Source organism: Hyperolius riggenbachi, chromosome 6, assembly GCF_040937935.1.
Source record: "Hyperolius riggenbachi isolate aHypRig1 chromosome 6, aHypRig1.pri, whole genome shotgun sequence".
Classification (NCBI taxonomy): Eukaryota; Metazoa; Chordata; class Amphibia; order Anura; family Hyperoliidae; genus Hyperolius; species Hyperolius riggenbachi.
Genome location: NC_090651.1, coordinates 344,552,360 through 344,574,543, shown reverse-complemented (window position 1 = coordinate 344,574,543; position 22,184 = coordinate 344,552,360). Strand labels below are relative to the sequence as shown.

The 22,184-nt window shown below is 48.7% G+C and overlaps 1 protein-coding gene across 1 annotated transcript in view; it reads right to left on the bottom strand.

Annotated features, from left to right (window-relative positions):
- The window catches only part of LOC137522967 (carcinoembryonic antigen-related cell adhesion molecule 1-like), a 70,362-nt gene extending 48,802 nt beyond the window's left edge, over nt 1-21,560 (bottom strand). Inside the window, exon 1 of the mRNA XM_068243136.1 lies at nt 21,436-21,560. Coding sequence (XP_068099237.1) covers nt 21,436-21,490 — 55 coding nt within the window. The 5' untranslated portion in view covers nt 21,491-21,560. The remainder of the gene's footprint in view (nt 1-21,435) is intronic.
- Between the last annotated feature and the right edge of the window lie 624 nt (nt 21,561-22,184).

Below are 22,184 nucleotides of genomic sequence, written 5' to 3'. Positions count from 1 at the left end.
AGGTACCAATCTCGACTCTGACTCCTTCTCCTCCAACGCCTCTCAAAGCTGTACCTCATCCGGCATCGGTAACCCAGCAATAGGGTCGTCGTGGAAGCAGTGCAGCACAGCTGTTGCCATGCGTCAGCAAGCCTTACTGAAGCTGATCTGCCTTGGAGATAAGCAGCACACAGGTGAAGAAATTTGGAAGGGAATCAAGGAACAGACCGATTTGGGGCTGGCACCGCTGGACCTGAAACCAGGCATGGTTGTGTGTGACAATGGGCGCAATCTCATTCGCGCTTTAAAGTTGGCTAACCTGAGACACATCCCTTGCCTGGCACACGTTATGAACCTAGTTGTTCAACGGTTCCTGAGGACATACCCAGGCGTGGCAGATCTTCTGCTGAAGGTGCGACGAGTGGCCAAATATTTCCGCAAGTCCAGTACCGCTTGGGAGGGACTCACCAAGATGCAGGAGCGGTTCAATCTACCGAACCATCGCTTGGTGTGTGACGTACCCACGCGCTGGAATTCGACGCTGCACATGCTAGCACGCTTTTGCGAGCAGAAGAGTGCAGTGGTCCAGTACATGACGGCGCAGTACCGAGGCGCATCCGGGCAGCTACCAAGCTTCTGTGGATCTGATTGGGCCACCATGTTGGACCTCTGCCAAGTCCTCCAAAATTTTGAGCAATCCACGTTGCTTGTGAGCGGTGACAACTCTTCAGTCAGCATTACGATACCACTGCTGTGTTTACTGAAGAGATCAATGTTGCAGATCAAGGAAGCCGCAGTCAGGATGCAAGTGGGGGAATCTCAAGAGGACAACGATCAGCGTGATGATGATACCAACATCAGACAATCTGCCTCAGGAAACGCTGGTCCTCCCAGCTATGCTGAAGAAGTGGACAAGGAACAGCTGGAGTTGGAGCAGGACTTGGATGCCCCCACTGCCGAGGGACAGAGCAGTGCACGTTGGACTTCCACGATTCAGCGGGAATGGACAGCAGAAGAAGACAAGGAAGAAGGTGGGCGACGGCGTGATGCTGGTGATGATGATGAGGGTGCGTCAAGCTCAGAAGAACATGATGAGGATTCTGTTAGGACTGTGGCAGACATGGCTCAATTCATGCTAGACTGCATTGAATGCGACCCGCGCGTTGTTCGAATTCTGGACGACGTGGATTACTGGGTTATACCCTTCTGGATCCACGGTACAAAGACAATGTTCCAAAACTCATTGGAGAAAGTGTCAGACAGGTCAAAATTGAAGAATACCAGCAGGCCCTTGTGGAGACATTAGAGAGGAGATTGACATCCTCCTCCTCCTCTAGCCAGTTCCACGCCGACAGACTGACTTCCGCAAACCCAGGACGAGGAGGGGAACAAAGAACGCAAGCTGCAGCTAGTGCCCACAAGGGAATGGTATCGGCAGTGTCCTTGGAGTGGCAAAATTTTCTGACACCCATGCAGCAGCCCACAGAACAGCAATCGCCCAGTTCCACCTCCAACACCGATCGCCTGCAGAAGATGGTCAAGGACTACATGTCAGATGGCGTAGCCGTGTTGAACAATCCATCTGCACCCTTCAATTATTGGGTCTCTAAGCTACACATCTGGCACGAACTGGCAATGTACGCAATAGAGGTGCTGGCTTGTCCTGCAGCCAGCGTTATGTCCGAACGCTGTTTCAGTGCTGCCGGAGGCATCATTACAGATCGGCGTATCCGCCTCTCCACAGCAAATGCAGACCGGCTGACACAAATTAAAATGAATCAATCATGGATTGGAAACGACTACGCAACACTCCCCGAGTCTGACAACGACCAAGGACCATGAACATCTGTGATGGCTTAGCGTTGTCACTTTCCGTAATATCCCATTTCTATTTATTAATCACTGCATGGCGACAAAACTCATTGCTTTGCTTTGAAAATAATACAAGATTGTTGTTACCTGTGCCAAAAAAAACTGACGTTTTCCGCATTTAAAAGACAATTTCCCTTTGAAATTTAAAAATCGTTTTTCTCAAAAACTATAAGGTCCTTTCGGAAAAAAATAGTTTCCTCTTATACCCACCCCCCCTGTCCACATACCCTGAAAATTTGGTCTATGTTACATGTAAGGAGGCTTTGCAAAGCAGGAAAGTTTGGGTCCCCATTGACTTCCATTATGTTCGGTGTTCGGCACGAACGTACCGAACATCGGGACACCGTTCGGCCGAACGTTCTCGAACCCGAACATCTGGATGTTCGACCAACACTACTTACAGCGTATGTGTGGCCTGGCCGTATGATTTTTTTCTTTCTTTTTATCTCAGGTACACTTTAATCAGTACACCTTGCTAGTAGTGTTGGGCGAACACCTGGATGTTCGGGTTCGGGAAAGTTCGCCGAACATGGCCGCAATGTTCGGCATGTTCGGGCCGAACCCCGAACTCCCCGAACATCCCGCTTTTGGGGGCCCTATGGGGTCGCAGGCATAAGGGGGGAGCATGCCCCGATCGCGGGGGGGGTCGGAAATTCCCCCCACCCCCTCCGCTAGCGCTCCCCCCTCTGCCCGCTTCCCCATTCAAAAGTTAGGAAGTGAAACTGTACCTGTGCGGCCGGTAGTGGGTGACTGGCAGTGGGCGGCACTATGGAGAGACTGAGGAGGAGGAGGAGTCCGGAGAGTGACGCGTTGAGGGAGGCCGGGCAGTGGGCGGATCAGCAGTAGTACCGTACTACTGCTGATCCGCCCACTGCCCGGCCTCCCTCAACGCGTCACTCTCCGGACTCCTCCTCCTCCTCAGTCTCTCCATAGTGCCGCCCACTGCCAGTCACCCACTACCGGCCGCACAGGTACAGTTTCACTTCCTAACTTTTGAATGGGGAAGCGGGCAGAGGGGGGAGCGCTAGCGGAGGGGGTGGGGGGAATTTCCGACCCCCCCCGCGATCGGGGCATGCTCCCCCCTTATGCCTGCGACCCCATAGGGGGCCAGTATTCGGGCGAACAGGGCCCTGTTCGTGCCGAACAGGGGCCCTGTTCGGCCAGGCAATGAGCCGTTCGGGCGAACCCGAACAGTTTGGCCGAACACCACCAGGTGTTCGGCCGAACGCGAACATCACCCGAACAGGGTGATGTTCTGCAGAACCCGAACAGTGGCGAACACTGTTCGCCCAACACTACTTGCTAGTACCAGGTTGGACCCCATTTTGACTACAGAACAGAAGTGCCTTAAAGTGTACCCAAAGTGGAATATGTGTGACGATTGGGACACAGAAGCACGTTAGTCATTTCTCTACATACCTCTATGTCTTTCCTATTCTTTTTTGCCCCCCCCCCCCCCCGGTCGCTGCATCTCCCCCACCCAAAATTGTGGACAAGGAGCTTGTCGGTAGCTTGAGAACAGGTGAGGCGTTCTTCTCAGGAGAGAGACTCCTGCAGAGGGCACTCTATGGGGTCAAAGGAAATCGAGTGCCACTTTTTTTCTGCAGTCTGTGCTGGTTTCTCATAGCCATAGGAGCTGCCATGTTCCCTCTCCCCTTCCCCCTCCCCTTCTAGCTGCCCTTTATTTAACCAGGACAAAGTGTGAAGATAGCATCTGTGACTTCTCTAAACTCTTTAAAGCAGAGTGTCCAATATCTCCCCCACCGCAGGATATCTATCTACACCCGCAGGACTTCAGATGCTGCCTAGGGGAGTAGATATGGGTCTATTGCCACGAAAAGCCACCGCTCGCTAGTGGTGCTCAAATACCCCTTTTTAAAATTCGAGTTTGGTCGAATTCGAATAGTAAATTATTCGAGGTCATTCGAATATTCGAGTCGAATAATTTTTACTATTCGATTCGACCTCGGACTTCGAGCTCACTATTCGAGTCGGTATTCGAGCTAACTATTCGAGCTGACTATTCGAATTGGCCTTAAATAGCTTCCAACACTTGTTTTGAGGGTGAATGATGCAAGAAACCTCTTTTTTTCCAAGTAACAACAGCAAGTGATTATGTGGGGATGTTCCTTTAAAAAAAAATGTGGAAAGAGAAGTTGTGTCCTTAATTTTGTTCAGTAGTGTTACTGTATATACTTGTTCTTCTTCTTCTTTATCTTTCTTCTTCTTCTTCTATATCGTCTTCTTCTATATCGTCTTCTTCTTCTTCTTCTTCTTCTTCTTCTTCTTCTTCTTCTTCTTCTTCTTCTTCTTCTCCTTCCTTTTCAATATAGTCTTATTCTTCTTCACGTATTTCTCTTTTCAATTTTTTTTTAAAGAAATGCAGCTATTTTTGAGCGTAACAAATAGCTGGTGGGCGCACGCATGTTGGAAGCGCCATTGTATGTGCTCCCTGGCAGTGGAAACACAAAGACAGCAGGAGGTAAATTCAGCAGCAGGAGGAGGAGGATGAGTGTGTGGCAGCAGGCAGTCAATGAGGCAGGCAGCTCGCCGTGACATTATAGCCCTGGTACCTAGCGGTGATACCAGGGCTGTAAATAAACACAACAGGAGGTCCCAGACAGCGGTCGTGCAGCCCACATTGTGTCCAATACACAACTGGGACAACACAGTTTTCAACCCGGGCACCTCAGAAAAATTAAACCTTTTTTTTTTTTTTAATGGTTTGTTTGGTTTTGGTTTTGCAACCAATATAGCTATTGTTTGACGTAATAGCTGGTGGCAGAGTGGCAGCAGAAGGTAAATCATCTGTGTACCCTGGCAGTGGGAAACACAGACAGACAGCAGCAGCAGGAGGAGGAATGGAGGAGTAGGCGAGCAGCTATTGTTTGACGTAATAGCTGGTGGCAGAGTGGCAGCAGAAGGTAAATCATCTGTGTACCCTGGCAGTGGGAAACACAGACAGACAGCAGCAGCAGCAGCAGGAGGAGGTATGGAGGAGCAGTGTGAGTGTGGCAGCAGGTAGGCAGCGTGACATAATAGCCCTGGTACCTAGCGGTGATACCAGGGCTGTAAATAAACACAACAGGAGGTCCCAGACAGCGGTCGTGCAGCCCACATTGTGTCCAATACACAACTGGGACAACACAGTTTTCAACCCGGGCACCTCAGAAAAATTAAACCTTTTTTTTTTTTTTATGGTTTTTTGGTTTTTGGTTTTGCAACCAATATAGCTATTGTTTGACGTAATAGCTGGTGGCAGAGTGGCAGCAGAAGGTAAATCATCTGTGTACCCTGGCAGTGGGAAACACAGACAGACAGCAGCAGCAGGAGGAGGAATGGAGGAGTAGGCGAGCAGCTATTGTTTGACGTAATAGCTGGTGGCAGAGTGGCAGCAGTAGGTAAATCATCTGTTTACCCTGGCAGTGGGAAACACAGACAGACAGCAGCAGCAGCAGCAGCAGGAGGAGGTATGGAGGAGCAGTGTGAGTGTGGCAGCAGGTAGGCAGCGTGACATAATAGCCCTGGTACCTAGCGGTGATACCAGGGCTGTAAATAAACACAACAGGAGGTCCCAGACAGCGGTCGTGCAGCCCACATTGTGTCCAATACACAACTGGGACAACACAGTTTTCAACCCGGGCACCTCAGAAAAATTAAACCTTTTTTTTTTTTTTATGGTTTTTTGGTTTTTGGTTTTGCAACCAATATAGCTATTGTTTGACGTAATAGCTGGTGGCAGAGTGGCAGCAGAAGGTAAATCATCTGTGTACCCTGGCAGTGGGAAACACAGACAGACAGCAGAAGGGCAGTACACAGCAGCCCACTGTAGGTGTAAAATGTGTGGCTGCAGGCGACGTAATAGTCAAAGTGAACCAGGCTGGCTTAGTGAGCAGGAGCCAGGAGGTGGTAAAGGGTGGTAAGGCACATTAACGATGGTTCCGGCAGCCAGTTCATGTCCCCCTCTCGCCGACAACAGGGGCCAGGAACTCGCCTTCCACCCACGCCTGGTTCATCTTGAGAAACGTCAGTCTGTCCACAGACTTGTGAGACAGACGTGAGCGTTTCTCGGTGACCACGCCACCAGCTGCACTGAAGCAGCGCTCGGACAGCACGCTGGAAGGGGGGCAGGACAGCACTTCCAGGGCGTACTGCGCCAGCTCGCTCCAGATCTCCATGCGCTTGACCCAATACTCCATGGGATCAACAGGGGCATCGCTGTCAAGCCCGCTGTACGACCCCATGTAGTCAGCCACCATGCGGGTCAGGCGCTGGCTGTGACCGGAGGAGGATGCTGCTGCATGCATCTCCTCTCTAGTCACTGCTGCCGGAGCCTCTACAGTCCTGTAGAGCTCGTGGCTGAGAGACAGCAGGTCTGTGGGGCGCTTGCTGCTGCTGGATGCAGGCACCTGCTGCTGCCTCTGTGCTGGCTGCTGGACAGTGGGGGTGGAAGGCTGGGGGAAGGCTTCCTCCAAGCGCTCAACAAGGGCCTGCTGCAAGCTCCTTATTTGTTGCGCTGGGTCTCCTCCTGCAGGCGGCAGGAACTGGCTCAACTTCCCCTTGAGGCGTGGGTCCAACATCATGCTGATCCAGATGTCCTCCCTCTGCTTCATCTGGATCACCCTGGGGTCCCTGCGCAGGCACGTCAGCATGTGCGCTGCCATTGGGAAGAGGCGGGCCACGTCTGCTGGCACATCGACGTCAGTGCTGTCCTCATCCTCCTCCTCTGCCGCCTCATCCTCTCTCCACCCCCGCACCAACTCAGCTGCGCTGTGCTGATCCCCCTCATCAGCAGCCAGGTCAGGGACCTCCACCAAGTCCTCCTCCTCCTCCCCCTCAGAGGTGGACTGCGCAGCTGGTTGCCGCTCCTGCTGGTCCAAGGCTGCCGCTCCCTGTTCCAGCAAAGCATCGAGGGCCCTGTTCAGCAGAGAAACCAGGGGCACCCACTCGCAGACCATAGCATGGTCCCTGCTCACCATGTTTGTGGCCTGCAGGAAGGGAGCCAGCACTAAGCACACCTGCTGCATGTGCCTCCAGTCATCATCGGGGACGATGGACGGGAAGTTGCTGGTCTTGTCCCTTCTCAGAGCTGCGGAAACAGTGGCCAGGGCAAGGTACTGTTTGACAGCGTGCCTCTGTTCAACCAGACGCTCCAACATCGCCAGGGTGGAGTTCCAGCGAGTCGGAACGTCAAGGATCAGCCGATGGCGTGGCAGATCCAGCTCCTTTTGCACGTCTTCCAGGCTCGCACAGGCTGCAGCCGAGCGCCGGAAGTGACGCACAACATTCCTTGCTGTTTCCAGCAGTTCGCCCATCCCCTGGTAGGTGCGCAGGAACTTCTGCACCACCAGGTTCAGCACGTGGGCAAGACAGGGGATGTGGGTCAGGTTTCCCCTGTGTATTGCGGCAACCAGATTGGCCCCATTGTCGGCCACCACCTCTCCGACTCTGAGGCCTCTGGGGGTCAGCCAAATCCTCTCCTGCTCCTGGAGTTTGGCCAACACATGGGTTGCCGTCAGCTTGGTCTTCCCAAGGCTGACCAAGTGCAGCAGCGCTTGGCAGTGGCGGGCCTTCACGCTGCTGCTGAGGCGGGGGGTTTGGCCAGGTGTGCCGGAGGATGGCAGAGGATCGGAGGAACCTGCTGCAGTTCCCCTGACCCTGCGGGGTGGCACCACCCACTGTGTTGCTGCTGCTGCTGTGCCCGCTGCTGCTCTCCTATCCTCACCCCCTTCCACCAAGCTGACCCAGTGGACAGTGAAGGACAGGTAGCGGCCTGTCCCGAAGCGGCTGCTCCAGGAGTCCATGGTGACGTGGACCCTTTCACCAACCGCGTGCTCCAGCCCTCGCTCCACATTGGCCATCACAAAGCGGTGCAGTGCAGGAATGGCCTTGCGGGAGAAAAAGTGTCTGCTGGGGAGCTGCCAGTCTGGGGCTGCGCAAGCAAGCAGCGCACGAATGTCGCTCCCCTCCTGCACGAGCGTGCACGGCAGGAGTTGGGAGCACATGGCCCGTGCCAGCAAGCCGTTCAGCTGCCGCACGCGACGGCTGCTGGGAGGCAGAGCCCTAACCACCCCCTGGAAGGACTCGCTCAAAAGGCTCTGGCGTGGCCTTTTGCTGACACGGGAATCAGCAGACACAGCAGAGGAGGCCACTGAGGACTGGCTGCCAGAACAGGCCTCAGTGTCGGCGGCAGGAGTTGCAGAGGGGGGAGGAGCAGTGCGTTTCCGCACTCCTGCTGGTGCTGCTGGAGGAGCAGGAGGGCGGGTGGCTGCTGTTGCTGCTGCTGCTGCTGAAGGCTGTGCAGTGATGGGTGTGGTGCCACTGCCAGCACCAGATGCCTTCAGCCTCTGGAACTCCTCATGCTGGTGGAAATGTTTAGCCGCAAGGTGGTTGATGAGCGAGCTGGTGCTGAACTTTAAGGGGTCTGCACCTCTGCTCAACTTCCGCTGACAGTGGTTGCAAGTGGCGTACTTGCTGTACACAGTGGGCATGGTGAAAAAGCGCCAGATTGGTGACAGAAACATCCCCCTACGGCATGGAAGCGCTGCTGCCTGTCTCCCTGTGGTGGTTGGGGGGGGGGCTTGGGTGCAGCTGGTGGTGGTACTGGCTGATGCTGCTGCTGCTGAGCCTGAGACACCAGCAGGGTGTGGGACGCTGCCAATGCTTGCAATGATGCGCCTCCTTGCAAGGCCCACAAGCGCATCCTCCTCCTCCTCCTCAGAGCTGCTGAGGACGACATCCCCTGGAGGTGGTGGCACCCAGTCTCTGTCTGTCACCGGGTCATCATCATCCTCCCCCTCCTGAAACATGTCCTGCTGGGATGAGGACCCCCCAAACTCCTCTCCTGATGCATGGATGGGCTGCTTGACTGTCGCCACAGTCTTGCTGTCCAATCCCTCATCCCCCAAAGTGCCCATCAGCATCTCCTCCTCAAGATCGCCAACAACAGCAGACAATTTACTCATGATGCCTGGGGTCAAAAGACTGCTGAATGACAGGTCGGCGAGTGACGGTGAACTGGCCTCCTCCCCAGACCCTGCTGGGCGGCTGCTGCGAACAGGGGTGGTGGTGGTGGTGAGGGTGGAGGCCTCGGATGCAGAGCTGATGGCGGGCTGCTCATCCTCCGTCATGAGTTGCACCACAGTGTCTGCATCCTTTTCCTCAATGGGACGTTTCCGACCCGGCTGGAGGAAAATGGGAGCAGGTGCTACACGCTGCTGCTGCTGTGTCTCTGCAGCGTGAGTTGCAGATGCTCCTGCTGGGCGGCGCCCAAGGCGTCCACGGCCAGTGGCTATGGGAGGAATGTTAGCCACTGACGCTGCTGCTGCTGCTGCGGAACTGTGCATGGTGGCGCGCCCGCGGCCGCGGCTTGCCACAATGCTGCTCCCTCTCCTCCTGATTCCCTTGCTGCCCTTCCCCTTGCCCAAACCGCGCTGGCTGCAACTTCCAGACATCTTCAATGTTTTGGGCGTATAGACAAAAGTTTTTTAAAAGGGCGGGTGAAAAGTGGGGTACTTTAATGGAGTGGGTTGGTTGGTGAGGTGACTGAGTGAGTGTCCCCTAGTACAGTAAGTAAGTAGTAACAGTCAGGAAGTACAACTAGCAGTTACAATAATCAGTAGTAATCACAAGTAAATTTAGTGTGTGTACACTCAGACAGTGAGTGACCGCACGCAGGAGCTAGTAGCCTATGAACACACAGTGACTGAGTGTCCTAGACTCCTAGTACAGTAAGAGTAAGTAGTAACAGTAAGTAGAACTAACTAATTACAATAATCAATCAGCGATCAGAAGGAAATGGAGTGTGGGTGGTGTGTGTACACTCAGACAGTGAGTGCCCGCACGCAGGAGCTAGTAGCCTATGAACACAGTGACTGAGTGTCCTAGACTCCTAGTACAGTAAGAGTAAGTAGTAACAGTAAGTAGAACTAACTAATTACAATAATCAATCAGCGATCAGAAGGAAATGGAGTGTGGGTGGTGTGTGTACACTCAGACAGTGAGTGACCGCACGCAGGAGCTAGTAGCCTATGAACACACAGTGACTGAGTGTCCTAGACTCCTAGTACAGTAAGAGTAAGTAGTAACAGTAAGTAGAACTAACTAATTACAATAATCAATCAGCGATCAGAAGGAAATGGAGTGTGGGTGGTGTGTGTACACTCAGACAGTGAGTGACCGCACGCAGGAGCTAGTAGCCTATGAACACAGTGACTGAGTGTCCTAGACTCCTAGTACAGTAAGAGTAAGTAGTAACAGTAAGTAGAACTAACTAATTACAATAATCAATCAGCGATCAGAAGGAAATGGAGTGTGGGTGGTGTGTGTACACTCAGACAGTGAGTGACCGCACGCAGGAGCTAGTAGCCTATGAACACAGTGACTGAGTGTCCTAGACTCCTAGTACAGTAAGAGTAAGTAGTAACAGTAAGTAGAACTAACTAATTACAATAATCAATCAGCGATCAGAAGGAAATGGAGTGTGGGTGGTGTGTGTACACTCAGACAGTGAGTGCCCGCACGCAGGAGCTAGTAGCCTATGAACACAGTGACTGAGTGTCCTAGACTCCTAGTACAGTAAGAGTAAGTAGTAACAGTAAGTAGAACTAACTAATTACAATAATCAATCAGCGATCAGAAGGAAATGGAGTGTGGGTGGTGTGTGTACACTCAGACAGTGAGTGACCGCACGCAGGAGCTAGTAGCCTATGAACACACAGTGACTGAGTGTCCTAGACTCCTAGTACAGTAAGAGTAAGTAGTAACAGTAAGTAGAACTAACTAATTACAATAATCAATCAGCGATCAGAAGGAAATGGAGTGTGGGTGGTGTGTGTACACTCAGACAGTGAGTGACCGCACGCAGGAGCTAGTAGCCTATGAACACAGTGACTGAGTGTCCTAGACTCCTAGTACAGTAAGAGTAAGTAGTAACAGTAAGTAGAACTAACTAATTACAATAATCAATCAGCGATCAGAAGGAAATGGAGTGTGGGTGGTGTGTGTACACTCAGACAGTGAGTGACCGCACGCAGGAGCTAGTAGCCTATGAACACAGTGACTGAGTGTCCTAGACTCCTAGTACAGTAAGAGTAAGTAGTAACAGTAAGTAGAACTAACTAATTACAATAATCAATCAGCGATCAGAAGGAAATGGAGTGTGGGTGGTGTGTGTACACTCAGACAGTGAGTGACCGCACGCAGGAGCTAGTAGCCTATGAACACAGTGACTGTCTGACTGAGTGTCCTAGACTCCTAGTACAGTAAGAGTAAGTAGTAACAGTAAGTACAACTAACTAACAATAATCTATCAGTAATCAGAAGGAAATAGAGTGTGTGTACACACAGACAGTGAGTGAGTGCACACACGCAGGAGCTAGCTAGTAGCCTATAAACAGTGACAGTCAGTGAGTGTCCTACTCCTAGTACAGTATAACTACAATACTATTAGTAAAGGACAGCAGAAATACTGGTATAGATGAGAGAAATAAACAGAGGACAGCTGCCCACAGAGGCAAGGCCCCCCTGAGGCCTAAACCTGTAAGCTTGCAGCAGCTGCCTGTCTCTAATGTAACACACAAGCTACTAACTAAAATACAATGTCTATCTAACTAACAACAATATAGGTGTATATGGCAGGTGTAGGTGAGCAAAAACGCTAGGTAAATGATCACAATAGAGCACTTGCTAAGCCAAAGCACAAAGGAGCAACTCTCTCTCTGTACAAGTCTCAGGCAAGCATGGAGAAACGGAACATGGCGGCCGCTATTTATAGGGTAGGGGCTGGTCAGGGTCCCCCTCTGTGATTGGCTGCCGTCAGAGGGCCTGGGAGCCCTCTGATTGGCTCTAAGGACATCAATCTGGGCTATGACGCTATTCGAGCTCGGTACCGAGCTCGAATAGCGCCGTTTGCTCGAATAGCTCGAATAGTGAATGGGCTATTCGAGTGTACTCGGATAGCCCATTCGAATAGCTACAGCTATTCGGAGCTCGAATACCGAGCTCGGATAGCTGAAAAAGAGCTCGAATATTCGAGCTACTCGAATATTCGAGCTCTGCTGAGCACCACTGCCGCTCGCTCCCGCGCTCACTCCCACATGGGCAATCGTCGCTTCCCGTCAACCCGAAGATCAGTTTCCATTCACTGGGAGGGCAGCACGTTGGCTTAGTGGATAGCACTCTCGCCTTGCAACGCTGGGTTCCTGGTTTCAATCCCAGCCAAGTCAACGTCTGCAAGGAGTTTGTATGTTCTCCGTTCTCCGTGCGTGGGTTTTCTCTGGGCACTCCGTTTCCTCCCACATTTCAAAAACATACAGATAAGTTAATTGGCTTCCCCCTAAAATTGGCCCTAGACTATGATACATACACTACACAATATAGACATATGACTATGGTAGGGACTAGATTGTGAGTTAAGTGACAAGACAATATACTCTGTACAGAGCTGCGGAGATGTTGGCGCTATATAAATAATGATAATAATAATAATGGATCTAAGTGCCGTTATCAACGATCACAGGCATTATTGAGATGCCTGTGGTCATTCTAACAATGAAAGTAACACTTCCACACATTACTTCCTGTTTGCATACTAATAGAACACTCAGGAAAATAATGCGCAAGGACATCCGTTAAAACAAAAAGCAGTTAAAACAAATGATCCACGAAACATTGGACAACAATCGTGTACGCTTTTTGTGCCAACGATTTAAAAAAAAATGATCAATGAGGAATCGTGGTCACTCTGTGCGATTTGTCAGGCAGATCAATTTGTCAGACGTTCTGTGAAATGTTGGTACATGCTCTGGTGATCTTTAAAAAACGTTTCCTGGAAAACTGCAGCTGCGTAAAAGTAAGCGTCCACAGTCCCGATGCAATTCACTTTTTCTTAGATGTTTTCTCCTACGATATTATTTGTTATCTTCTGTTTGAATAACTTTTCAGCATTCTGTAAATTAAAAAAGTACCAAAAGGCTCCTGAAAAAGTACTGTCAAAATGATACTGTGCATTTTCCATGCTTGCTGGTGGGCGGTGGCTTGAAAGGCCTTTTATTGACAAGATTTGAGAATTCACTTAGGAGAAAACTTAGGAGAAAAAGTGAATTGCATCAGGCCCAATGTATCTTTCTTCACCTGAAGCCAGCTCTATTGTTCACCAGCCCAGGACCCTTTTTAGGCAAAGGCCTTCCAGGCCATTTCCTGGAGTGCCATTAGTCCTGGGGGGTGGCATGCCCCTGTATTAAACCCCACCCCCAAGCGGAGCCCTGGACTCTGGAGGAGAGTTGATGGCACAGCTTCTGCTGTGCTATACTCTGCATTTAAAATACACAGTGGGTTATCAATTGCGCTCCCCTTCTCTTATCCCTCCCCCTCACACTGAGACCTGCTGCACCTCTCTTATAAATCTACATGTATATTCCAAAAAAGTCACAGTTTTTTCAGAGTGCGCGGATCCATCTGAAAATGGCGCCTGTGAATAATGGCGTGCGGTGTTGCCGCTAATCCGTTTGTCACTTATCGCTATTTAACGTTAAAGCCTTATCGTTATTTCCCTGTTTATTTTATTGAAAATCAGCGTTACTACATTGTATAGTTATTTATCGTTGTAAAAAGCGGTGATATAAAAGGTATGCCTAACCCTACTCTCACACAGAACCCTCTCTGTACCTATCCCTAACCCTAACCACCCACCTGGTGGTGCCTAACTCTAACCACCCCCTGGTGGTGCCTAACCCTAACCACCCCCCCCCCCTGGTGGTGCCTAACCCTAACCACCCCCCCTGGTGGTGCCTAACTCTAACCACCCCCCTGGTGGTGCCTAACCCTAACCACCCTCCTGGTGGTGCCTAATCCTAACCACCCCCTGGTGGTGCCTAACCCTAACCACCCCCTGGTGGTGCCTAATCCTAACTACCCCCTGGTGGTGCATAACCCTATCCACCCCCCTGGTGGTGCCTAACCCTAACCACCCCCCTGGTGGTGCCTAACTCTAACCACCCCCCTGGTGGTGCCTAACCCTGAATCTCCCCTGGTAGTGCCTAACCCTAAACCTCCCCTGGTAGTGCCTAACCCTAAACCTCCCCTGGTGGTGAGTAACCCTAACCTTGACAGTGTTACATTAAATCCATTCACCGTTTTGCAGTTAAATAACGTCTGCAGTTTGGCTTATGTAGAGCGCTATTGATAAATAATGTTACTGTGCACAATAACTTCTGCAGTTTGGCTTATGTAGGGCGCTATTGATAAATAACGTTACTGTGCACAATAATGTCTGCTGTTTGGCATATGAACGGCGCTATTGATAAATAACGTTACTGTGTGCCATTTTTCTTCTATTTTCCCTGTGCGCCATTATTTTGCAGTACTAATGATAAATAGCGATAAGCGTATCTTTTTAATGCTGCACCATTTTTATGCATAGGCACTGTGCGCCATTATTCACTGATCCGGAGTGCGCTACCCATACAGTTCACATGCGTATCAGTTCTGAACATCCTTGTGGTTCCTACTGTACTGGTCCCCAGTCACATCAAATAGATTTCGCACGGCCTCAAATTCATCCACCACATTGAGGCACTGGTTGTCCAGGTACTCAGAAAGTAAAACTTGAAGAAAAAAAAGAATGAAATAACAAAGCAGACTGCACTATGATTTTTCTTTTTGTTCATTTCTTTTTTTTCTTCAATTCTTACTTTCTGAGTACCTGGACAACCAGCGGCTTAATGTGGTGGATGAATTTGAGGCTGTGCGAAATCTATTTGATGTGACTGGGGACCAGTACAGTAGGAACCACAAGGATTTTCAGAACTGATACGCATGCGGCATTGTGAACTGTATGGTTAGCGCACTCTGAAAAATACGGTGACTATACTCTGCATTTACCCACTGGGCTGGGGAGTGCAGGAAGGGTGTGTGTAATGAAATGCCACAGAATCAGCGGGTTGTTTGTATTTCAGGGACTTCCTGTGCCTTAAAAAAAGGCTAGAAACTGCCCTGTTTACACGGTATGTTTCGGCAGGCAATGAAGATGCTGGGCGGACAGTCTGATTGTTCATTGGCTAGGAAGTGGTCCCCATGTTGCCGGCTCCATGGTAAATGACAGATGGGAAATATTTGCATACAATTCCTTGTTTTTGTAATTTAATTAGCCAGCAGGCCATTTTCAGTGAAAGTAGTGATCCCAGCCAGGATATTTTCCCTAGGCATTATTACAGGTTGAATAGAATCCTGGCAGACAGTCCATGGTACAATATGAATGCTGCGTTTGTATCAGAGATGCTATTACAATATGATCAGTATCTGATACACAGACAGTGCCTGTGGGTGTCTGCAACACATATGAATAGTCAGTGCTATCTCTGGTGTATCTTGATTGGCCAACATGTCTGACACCTGGGAATAGGGTGTGTCAAGGGACTTGTTTAGTGGGAAGTGGAACTATTGACTCAACAGAAGTTCCCATTACCTGAGGATACGTGATTTCACAGATCATTTTAAGCCTCAGGTTATGGGAGAATTTAATTTAATTACGGTAATTTCTCACTAACTAATGCCTTGACACCCCCTAAAAACCTTAGGCCAGGGTCACAGTCATAGCAAAAACGCACATAATGATAGTCTATGGGCCGCACAAAAAACACATTGGTATGCGTTTTCAATGCGTTTACATGCATTTTTAAAGTTTATTCCTTCTGTATACTGTATGCAGAACGCATGAGTTCTGCATGCAATCAGGCCAGGTCTGCCCATGATGCCAAGTGAGGCGACTTCCTTAGGCAGCAGAAGTCTGGGAGCAGCACCAGGCAGAAACAGGAAGTGAAGAGAGTGCCTGGCCAACCTATACTAGGGGCAACTGTACCTGGATAACCTATGCTGGGGGCAAATTTACCTAGCTACCAATACTAGGGACACCTATACCTGGCTACCTACCTATACTGAGGGTGTTTTGGGGGGGCTAACTGCAGCTATAATGTGCAGTGCAAATTTTTGGGTGCTGTGCGATCATTCCAATTTGGGGGGGGGGGGGGGCATCCTCACAAGTTTGCCTCAGGCAGCAAAAAGATTACAACGGACCCTGCATGCAAATGCAATGCTTTCCTATGGTGAAAAAAAAAAGCGTTTTTGATGCATTTTTGCCCAAATAAGGTAAAAACTTATTTGAAAATTAATTATTTTTAATGTTAAATATTAATATTGACTAAAAAACAGAAACGCATGAAAAACACACTCGTAAAAAAGCAAACACAGGAAAAAATGCTAAAATAAAAATGCCCATAGTAGAAAACGGATGGTTTTCTGCATGGACAAGTGTGACCCTGGCCATGTACAAAAGCACTCCATTAGGCTGGGTTCACACATAAGAGGGGTCATGTCCTGGCCTGTTAGTTTTTTTAGTCGGCATCAGTTTTGTGTGAGTTCTCTATGGCTTGCGTCACACTAAAATCTGTTCATTTCCGGTCCAGCCCTGTCAGCTTTGCACCAGTTTTGTATGAGTTTCCTATGGCCTGGTTCAAACGTAAAAGGCATACATTTCATGGTCAGTCCAGGCCAGCCCTGTGCTGTTAGTATTGTATCAGTTTTCTGTGGTTGTGTTCACACATAAAGGATGTACATTTCCAACCCTGGAAGAAAACTGATGCAAAACTGACAGGACAGGGCTACTATGGACCGGAAATGTACAGATTTATGTGTGAATTAAGCCAAATCAAGTCACACTTATTAGAATCGCATGCGATTTTCCACAGTGCATAAAACGCATGCTGAATCCCACATGATGTTACGCTATGGGTGCACAAAAAACTCAATGATGTGAATTTTTCAGTCAGTTTTTGGCTAAGGTCACACTTGTCCATGCAGAAAACCATTAGTTTTCTGCTATGGACTTTTTTGTGTGTTTTTTTTTCCTAAGTTTGCGTTTCTCCATGTGCGTATTTATGTGATTCCGTATGCATTTTTTAAACAATATTCATAGTTAACATGTAAAAATATTTTTCGAATTAGTTTTTACCTTATTTGGGCAAAAAATGCATCAAAAAACACATGCAAAAGGCATGCATTTTTTTTCACCATAGGAAAGCATTGCATGCAGAACGCATACCGTATGCAGAAAGAATGAACTTGAGGCCAGGATCACACTTATTTGAATCGCATGCGTTTTAGGAAACGCAAGAAAAAACGCACATAATGATAGTCTATGGGCTGCACAAAAAACACATTGGTAATGCATTTTTAACCACTTGAGCCTAACTGGTCAAAAATTTTCGTCCAGTTAGGCTGCACGCGCACCCGCTCCCCCCAGTGCGTGCTCCCGCCGCCGGCCGTTAGCCCAACGATCAATGAAAGGGATTATGGATCCTTTTCATTGATCGGGACCCCCCCCTCCCCCCCCCCACCCCCCCCCCCCCCCCCCCCCCCCCCCCCCCCCCCCCCCCCCACGGAGAAAAGCCGACAGCGTCTCTCAGATGCTGCAACTTTTCTAAGCTAAAAAGTTCCTGATCTTCGTTCTTTTTCCTGGGATTGAGATCGATCACTCCCAGGACTTTTTGACTATGGCCATCTTGTGGCTAAATAGTAAAACTACACCCCAAACCACGTTTTATTAAATAAATACATGTTTGAACATTTAAAATCCCGTTTACCTCCCACACCAAAAAATACCCATATAAAAGTTTTAATAAAAAATAAAATAAAAAATTACAATAATAAAAAAAAAACAAAAAACATAAATAGTTACCGAAGGGTCTGAACTTTTTAAATATTCATGTCAAAGGAGTAGATCAATATGATTTATTAAATTATGGGCTTCTAAATAGTGATGGATGCAAATTGAAAAAATGCACCTTTATTTCCAAATTAAATATCGGCGCCATACATTATGATAGGGACATAATTTAAATGGTGTAATAAGCGGAAGAAATTGGTAAATAAAGTACATAGGTTTTAATTATGGTGGCATGTATTAATTTCAAACTATAATGGCCAAAAGCTGAGCAATAATGATTTTTTTCCTGTTAATATTCCTGTTAAAATGGATTTAGAATAAATTAATTCTCAGCAAAATGTATCACCCACAGAAAGCCTAATTGGTGGCGGAAAAAACAAGATATAGATCAATTCATTGTGATGAGTAGTGATAAAGTTATTGGCAAATCAATGGGAGGTGAAAGTTGCTCAGATGTAAAAAAAAATCTCAACCCTGTAGGCTGAAGTGGTTAAATGAGTTGTTAAAATGCTCAACAAGTTCATTCTTTCTGCATACCGTATGCGTTCTGCATGCATATAAATATTATATGAATATTAATGAAAAAATGGAACCGCGTGAAAAACGCATGAAAAATGCACACGGAAAAACACAAACGCAGGAAAAAATGCCCATAGCAGAATATGGATGGTTTTCTGCATGGATAAGTGTGACCTTAGCCTGAGCATTTTAAAAACGCATCTAAAAACGCATACAAATGCATTTTTTTCGTGCGACCATTAGACTATCATTATGTGCGTTTTTACATGCATCTTCTAAAACGCATTTGATTTAAATAAGTGTAACCCTGGCCTTAAAGGGAAGGTCCAAGCAAAATAAAAAAATGAGTTTCACTTACCTGGGGCTTCTACCATCCCCATGCAGCCATCCTGTGCCCTCGTAGTCACTCACTGCTGCTCCAGTCCCCCGCTGGCAGCTTGCCGACCTCGGAGGTTGGCGGGCCGCATTGCGTACAATTTTACGCATTCCAGCTAGTGCAGGAACATTAACACATACATTTTTACGCGTTAGTGGATCAATACGTAAAAATGTACGTTCCTGGACTAGCTGGAATGCGTAAAAATGTACGCAATGCAGTCCGCCGACCTCTGAGGTCGGCATGCTGCCAGTGGAGCAGCAGTGAGTGACTACGAGGGCACAGGATGGCTGCATGGGGCTGGTAGAAGCCCCAGGTAAGTGAAACTCGTTTTTTTTATTTTGCTTGGACCTTCCCTTTAAGCCAGGAATACAAAAATCAGTTTTACTTTCCTGGGGCTTGTACCAGCCCCCTGCTGCTGTCCCTCTGCCCTGGCAGTCACTCACGGATCCTCCTGTCCCCCACCGCCAACTAGTTTCATTTTCAACAACAGGCCAAACAGGCCTGGCCACACGTATTTTTCTTTGCGTTCCCATCCGCAATAGCGCTCTGTACCTGTGCAGGACGCTATTGAGGATGGGAACATGAAGAAGGATACGCGTGGCCAGGCCTACACAGGTGCAGAAAGCTCACAGACTCCCTGTCAGGGCCTGTCAGCGAAAACGAAACTAGCTGTCAGTGTGGGACCGGAGGCAAAAAATTATGCATATCACATAAATAGGCAGTGTCACTTAAAGGGGCACTATGGCGAAAAATTTTAAATATGTGCAAACCTATACAAATAAGAAGTAAATTTTTTCCAGCGTAAAATGAGCCATAAATTACTTTTCTCCTATGTTGCTGTCACTTACAGTAGATAGTAGAATTCTGACAGAAGCGACAGGTTTTAGACTAGTCCATCTCTTCATAAGGGATTCTCAGAGATTTATTTATTTTCAAAAGCACTTAGTGAATGGCAGTTGCTCTGTCCAACTGCCATAACACTGTGTAGCGAGCAGGGAGGCTGACCAGCAAGTATTGTTTAATTCCTTTTTAGGGAATATCTTTATAAAGAATAAAAGCCTTGCTAGGAATCCCTTATGAAGAGATGTACTAGTCCAAAACCTGTCACTTCTGTCAGATTTCTACCTACAGTAAATGACAGCAACATAGGAGAAAAGTAATTTATGTCTCATTTTACTCTGGGAAAAACGTACTTCTTATTTGTTTATGTTTGCACATATCTTACATTTTACAATTTTTCGCCATAGTGCCTCTTTAAACATAACTGGCAGAGTTACCTGGCTTCTGTGCTGGCTGCTTTGGCTTTCTGCTGGGTGGGCTGGTCTGCCGCCAGGTTATCTAGCAGTTCCTGCATAGCATTCCCGACCTTCTAGTAGACCCCCTCTCATGCCCCCACGGGCCTCACACTGAGGCACCACAACTCCCAGCATGCCTCCATTGCAGAACCACAGCTCCCGGCATGCCCCCATAAAGGCATCAAAGCGCCCAGCATGGCACTACAGCACCCAGTATGCCCACATAGAGGCACCACAGCTCCCAGCATACCCCCGATTGATGCACCACAGCTGCCTGGGGGACATCTGGGGCACCCCAGAATAGATCCGGGGCACGTGCCACTGTAACATTATGTGCGATTATAATAAGTGTCACCCTGGCCTTAGTCTGGAAATCCTGCATCGGGAAGTACTGCAGGCGTGTCCCTTCAAGGGATAATATAATACTTGTGGGCAGGGGCGTAACAATAGACTCTGCAAAGGATGCAGCCGCAGGGGGGCCCAGGAGCCACAGGGGGCCCCATCCTGAGAGACTGACAACTAAGGGCAAGGAGAGAAAAAAAATGTTCTGCTCTCTGTAAAATTGTTCTAATGACTGCAACTGCTCAGCCACTGATAAAGAATCATACAAAGTTTTGCACACAAAGATTTGTAGACAGTCCCTATTCAGTGTGCAGCAGGCTCTTCTGTACAACATCCAGTCCCCCACCTCTCTACCCCTCCCCGAGTGCTCTGTCCTGACAGGGGGGGGGGCATCTAATGTTTCGCAGGGGGGCCCAGTAATTTCTAGTCACGCCCCTGTGTATGCAATAAACAGTTTTATAAGCAGAAGTTTGTACTGGGCAATGAGTGCAGCAGAATGCAGCACATTATGGCATGCAATGCATTGTGGAGTCTACATAGTTCAGTTTATTGGTTACACCCCTGAGTACTCAATGTGGACATACGTGTAAACAATAAAGATGGGAACAAATAAAGCATTGCTTACAGAGCAGAGATGATCGAGTTCCTGGCTAGTTCCTATTGTTGTCCCTCATATCCTTTCCCCAAAACTACTGATGAAATTTTGAAACTCGGCACGGAATTCTGAAAGTTTTATTGAACTTCAGTGAATTTACCTGCTCAGTGTTTAGTGAACTTGCGGCAGGGCCGGACGGAGGCAGAGGCCAGAGAGGCTCAGGGCGCAGTGTAGGAGGGGCGCAGGGCGGGGCAGAGGTGAGATAGGCTCCAGCCTCAGGGCGCAGTGTAGGAGGGGGCACACAACTCACTCAGCTATCATTCCCCTAGTCCCCGCATTACCACAACTGAACTCGATCATTTTAGCCCAATCACAGAACTCAGAAGCATTTAACCAATCAGAGAAGGCAAAGTCAACTCAGAAGTATTTGGCCAATCGGAGAATGCAAAAAAAGATAAAATAATTACTCCTCAGAAATCCGTGAAATGGGAAATCAGCATTTCTGACCATCCCTACTCCAGGCTGTGAGAGTCACAAGGGTAAGGGTAAGGGGTGTGAACATTTCAGGGGCCCCATCAAAGTTTTTCTGGGGGGTCACATGATTTATAGACACGCCCCTGCCCTCAGTCACAGAAGTGCAATTATTTCCCACCACCAAGCTTTACAGTAGACAGCAATGAAGACCTAATCCCATAATCCCACTCTGCATATAGCCCATAGAGAAAGGACTCACCATATTGTGCCAGGAGGCAGATGGCACACACCAGTCCGATCCCGGCACTGCCCATATTTGGCAGATAATTCCCCTGGTATTTCAGGTACCGTCTTCCACTGTGAAGCAGCTTCTGATGACTGCGGAGGCTTCCTGACTGACAGTGAGTGACAACCTGAGGTGCAGCCCAGAAACTAAGCAAGCCCACATTTTTTCTTTTTTTAATTTATACGGCGGAAATCAGGTTTTTCTGGTGTGAAGGTCATGGTGACGGGTGGCGCCCTCTTTAATGGCATTTTACGGGGCAGTTAAACCAATAGAATTACAGAGGTTATACGACGGGGAGGTTTTAGCCAACTTATGTGAAAATAGGTTTTAAAATGTTTGTTGTTCTCTGTAAAGTGCTTCAGAGAATGTATAAATGTCTAAGTTGCATACCATTTATACTTGAATGGAAAAAAGTGCCCCAAATCGAAGCAGGTTGTTTTGGCGCTTGCAGCCAAGCACTGAGCGCCTGAGCTGGGCACTGATGTTACAGTGGGCACCCTGCCCAAGGGTAATTCAGGGTTTCGGCAATTGCCGGACCCAGGGGCGGTCCTTCCATGAAGCAATGTTAATCGCTTGTTTCAGGGCGGCAACAATTAGTGGGTGGCAAGCAGCAGCCCCCCTCCCCGAATTCCCCCCTCCTTGCACTCCCCCTCCCTAAATGCGTGGCACCACTTCACTCAACTGCTCTCAGCATTGGGATGGGATTTCCATCACCAATCCAG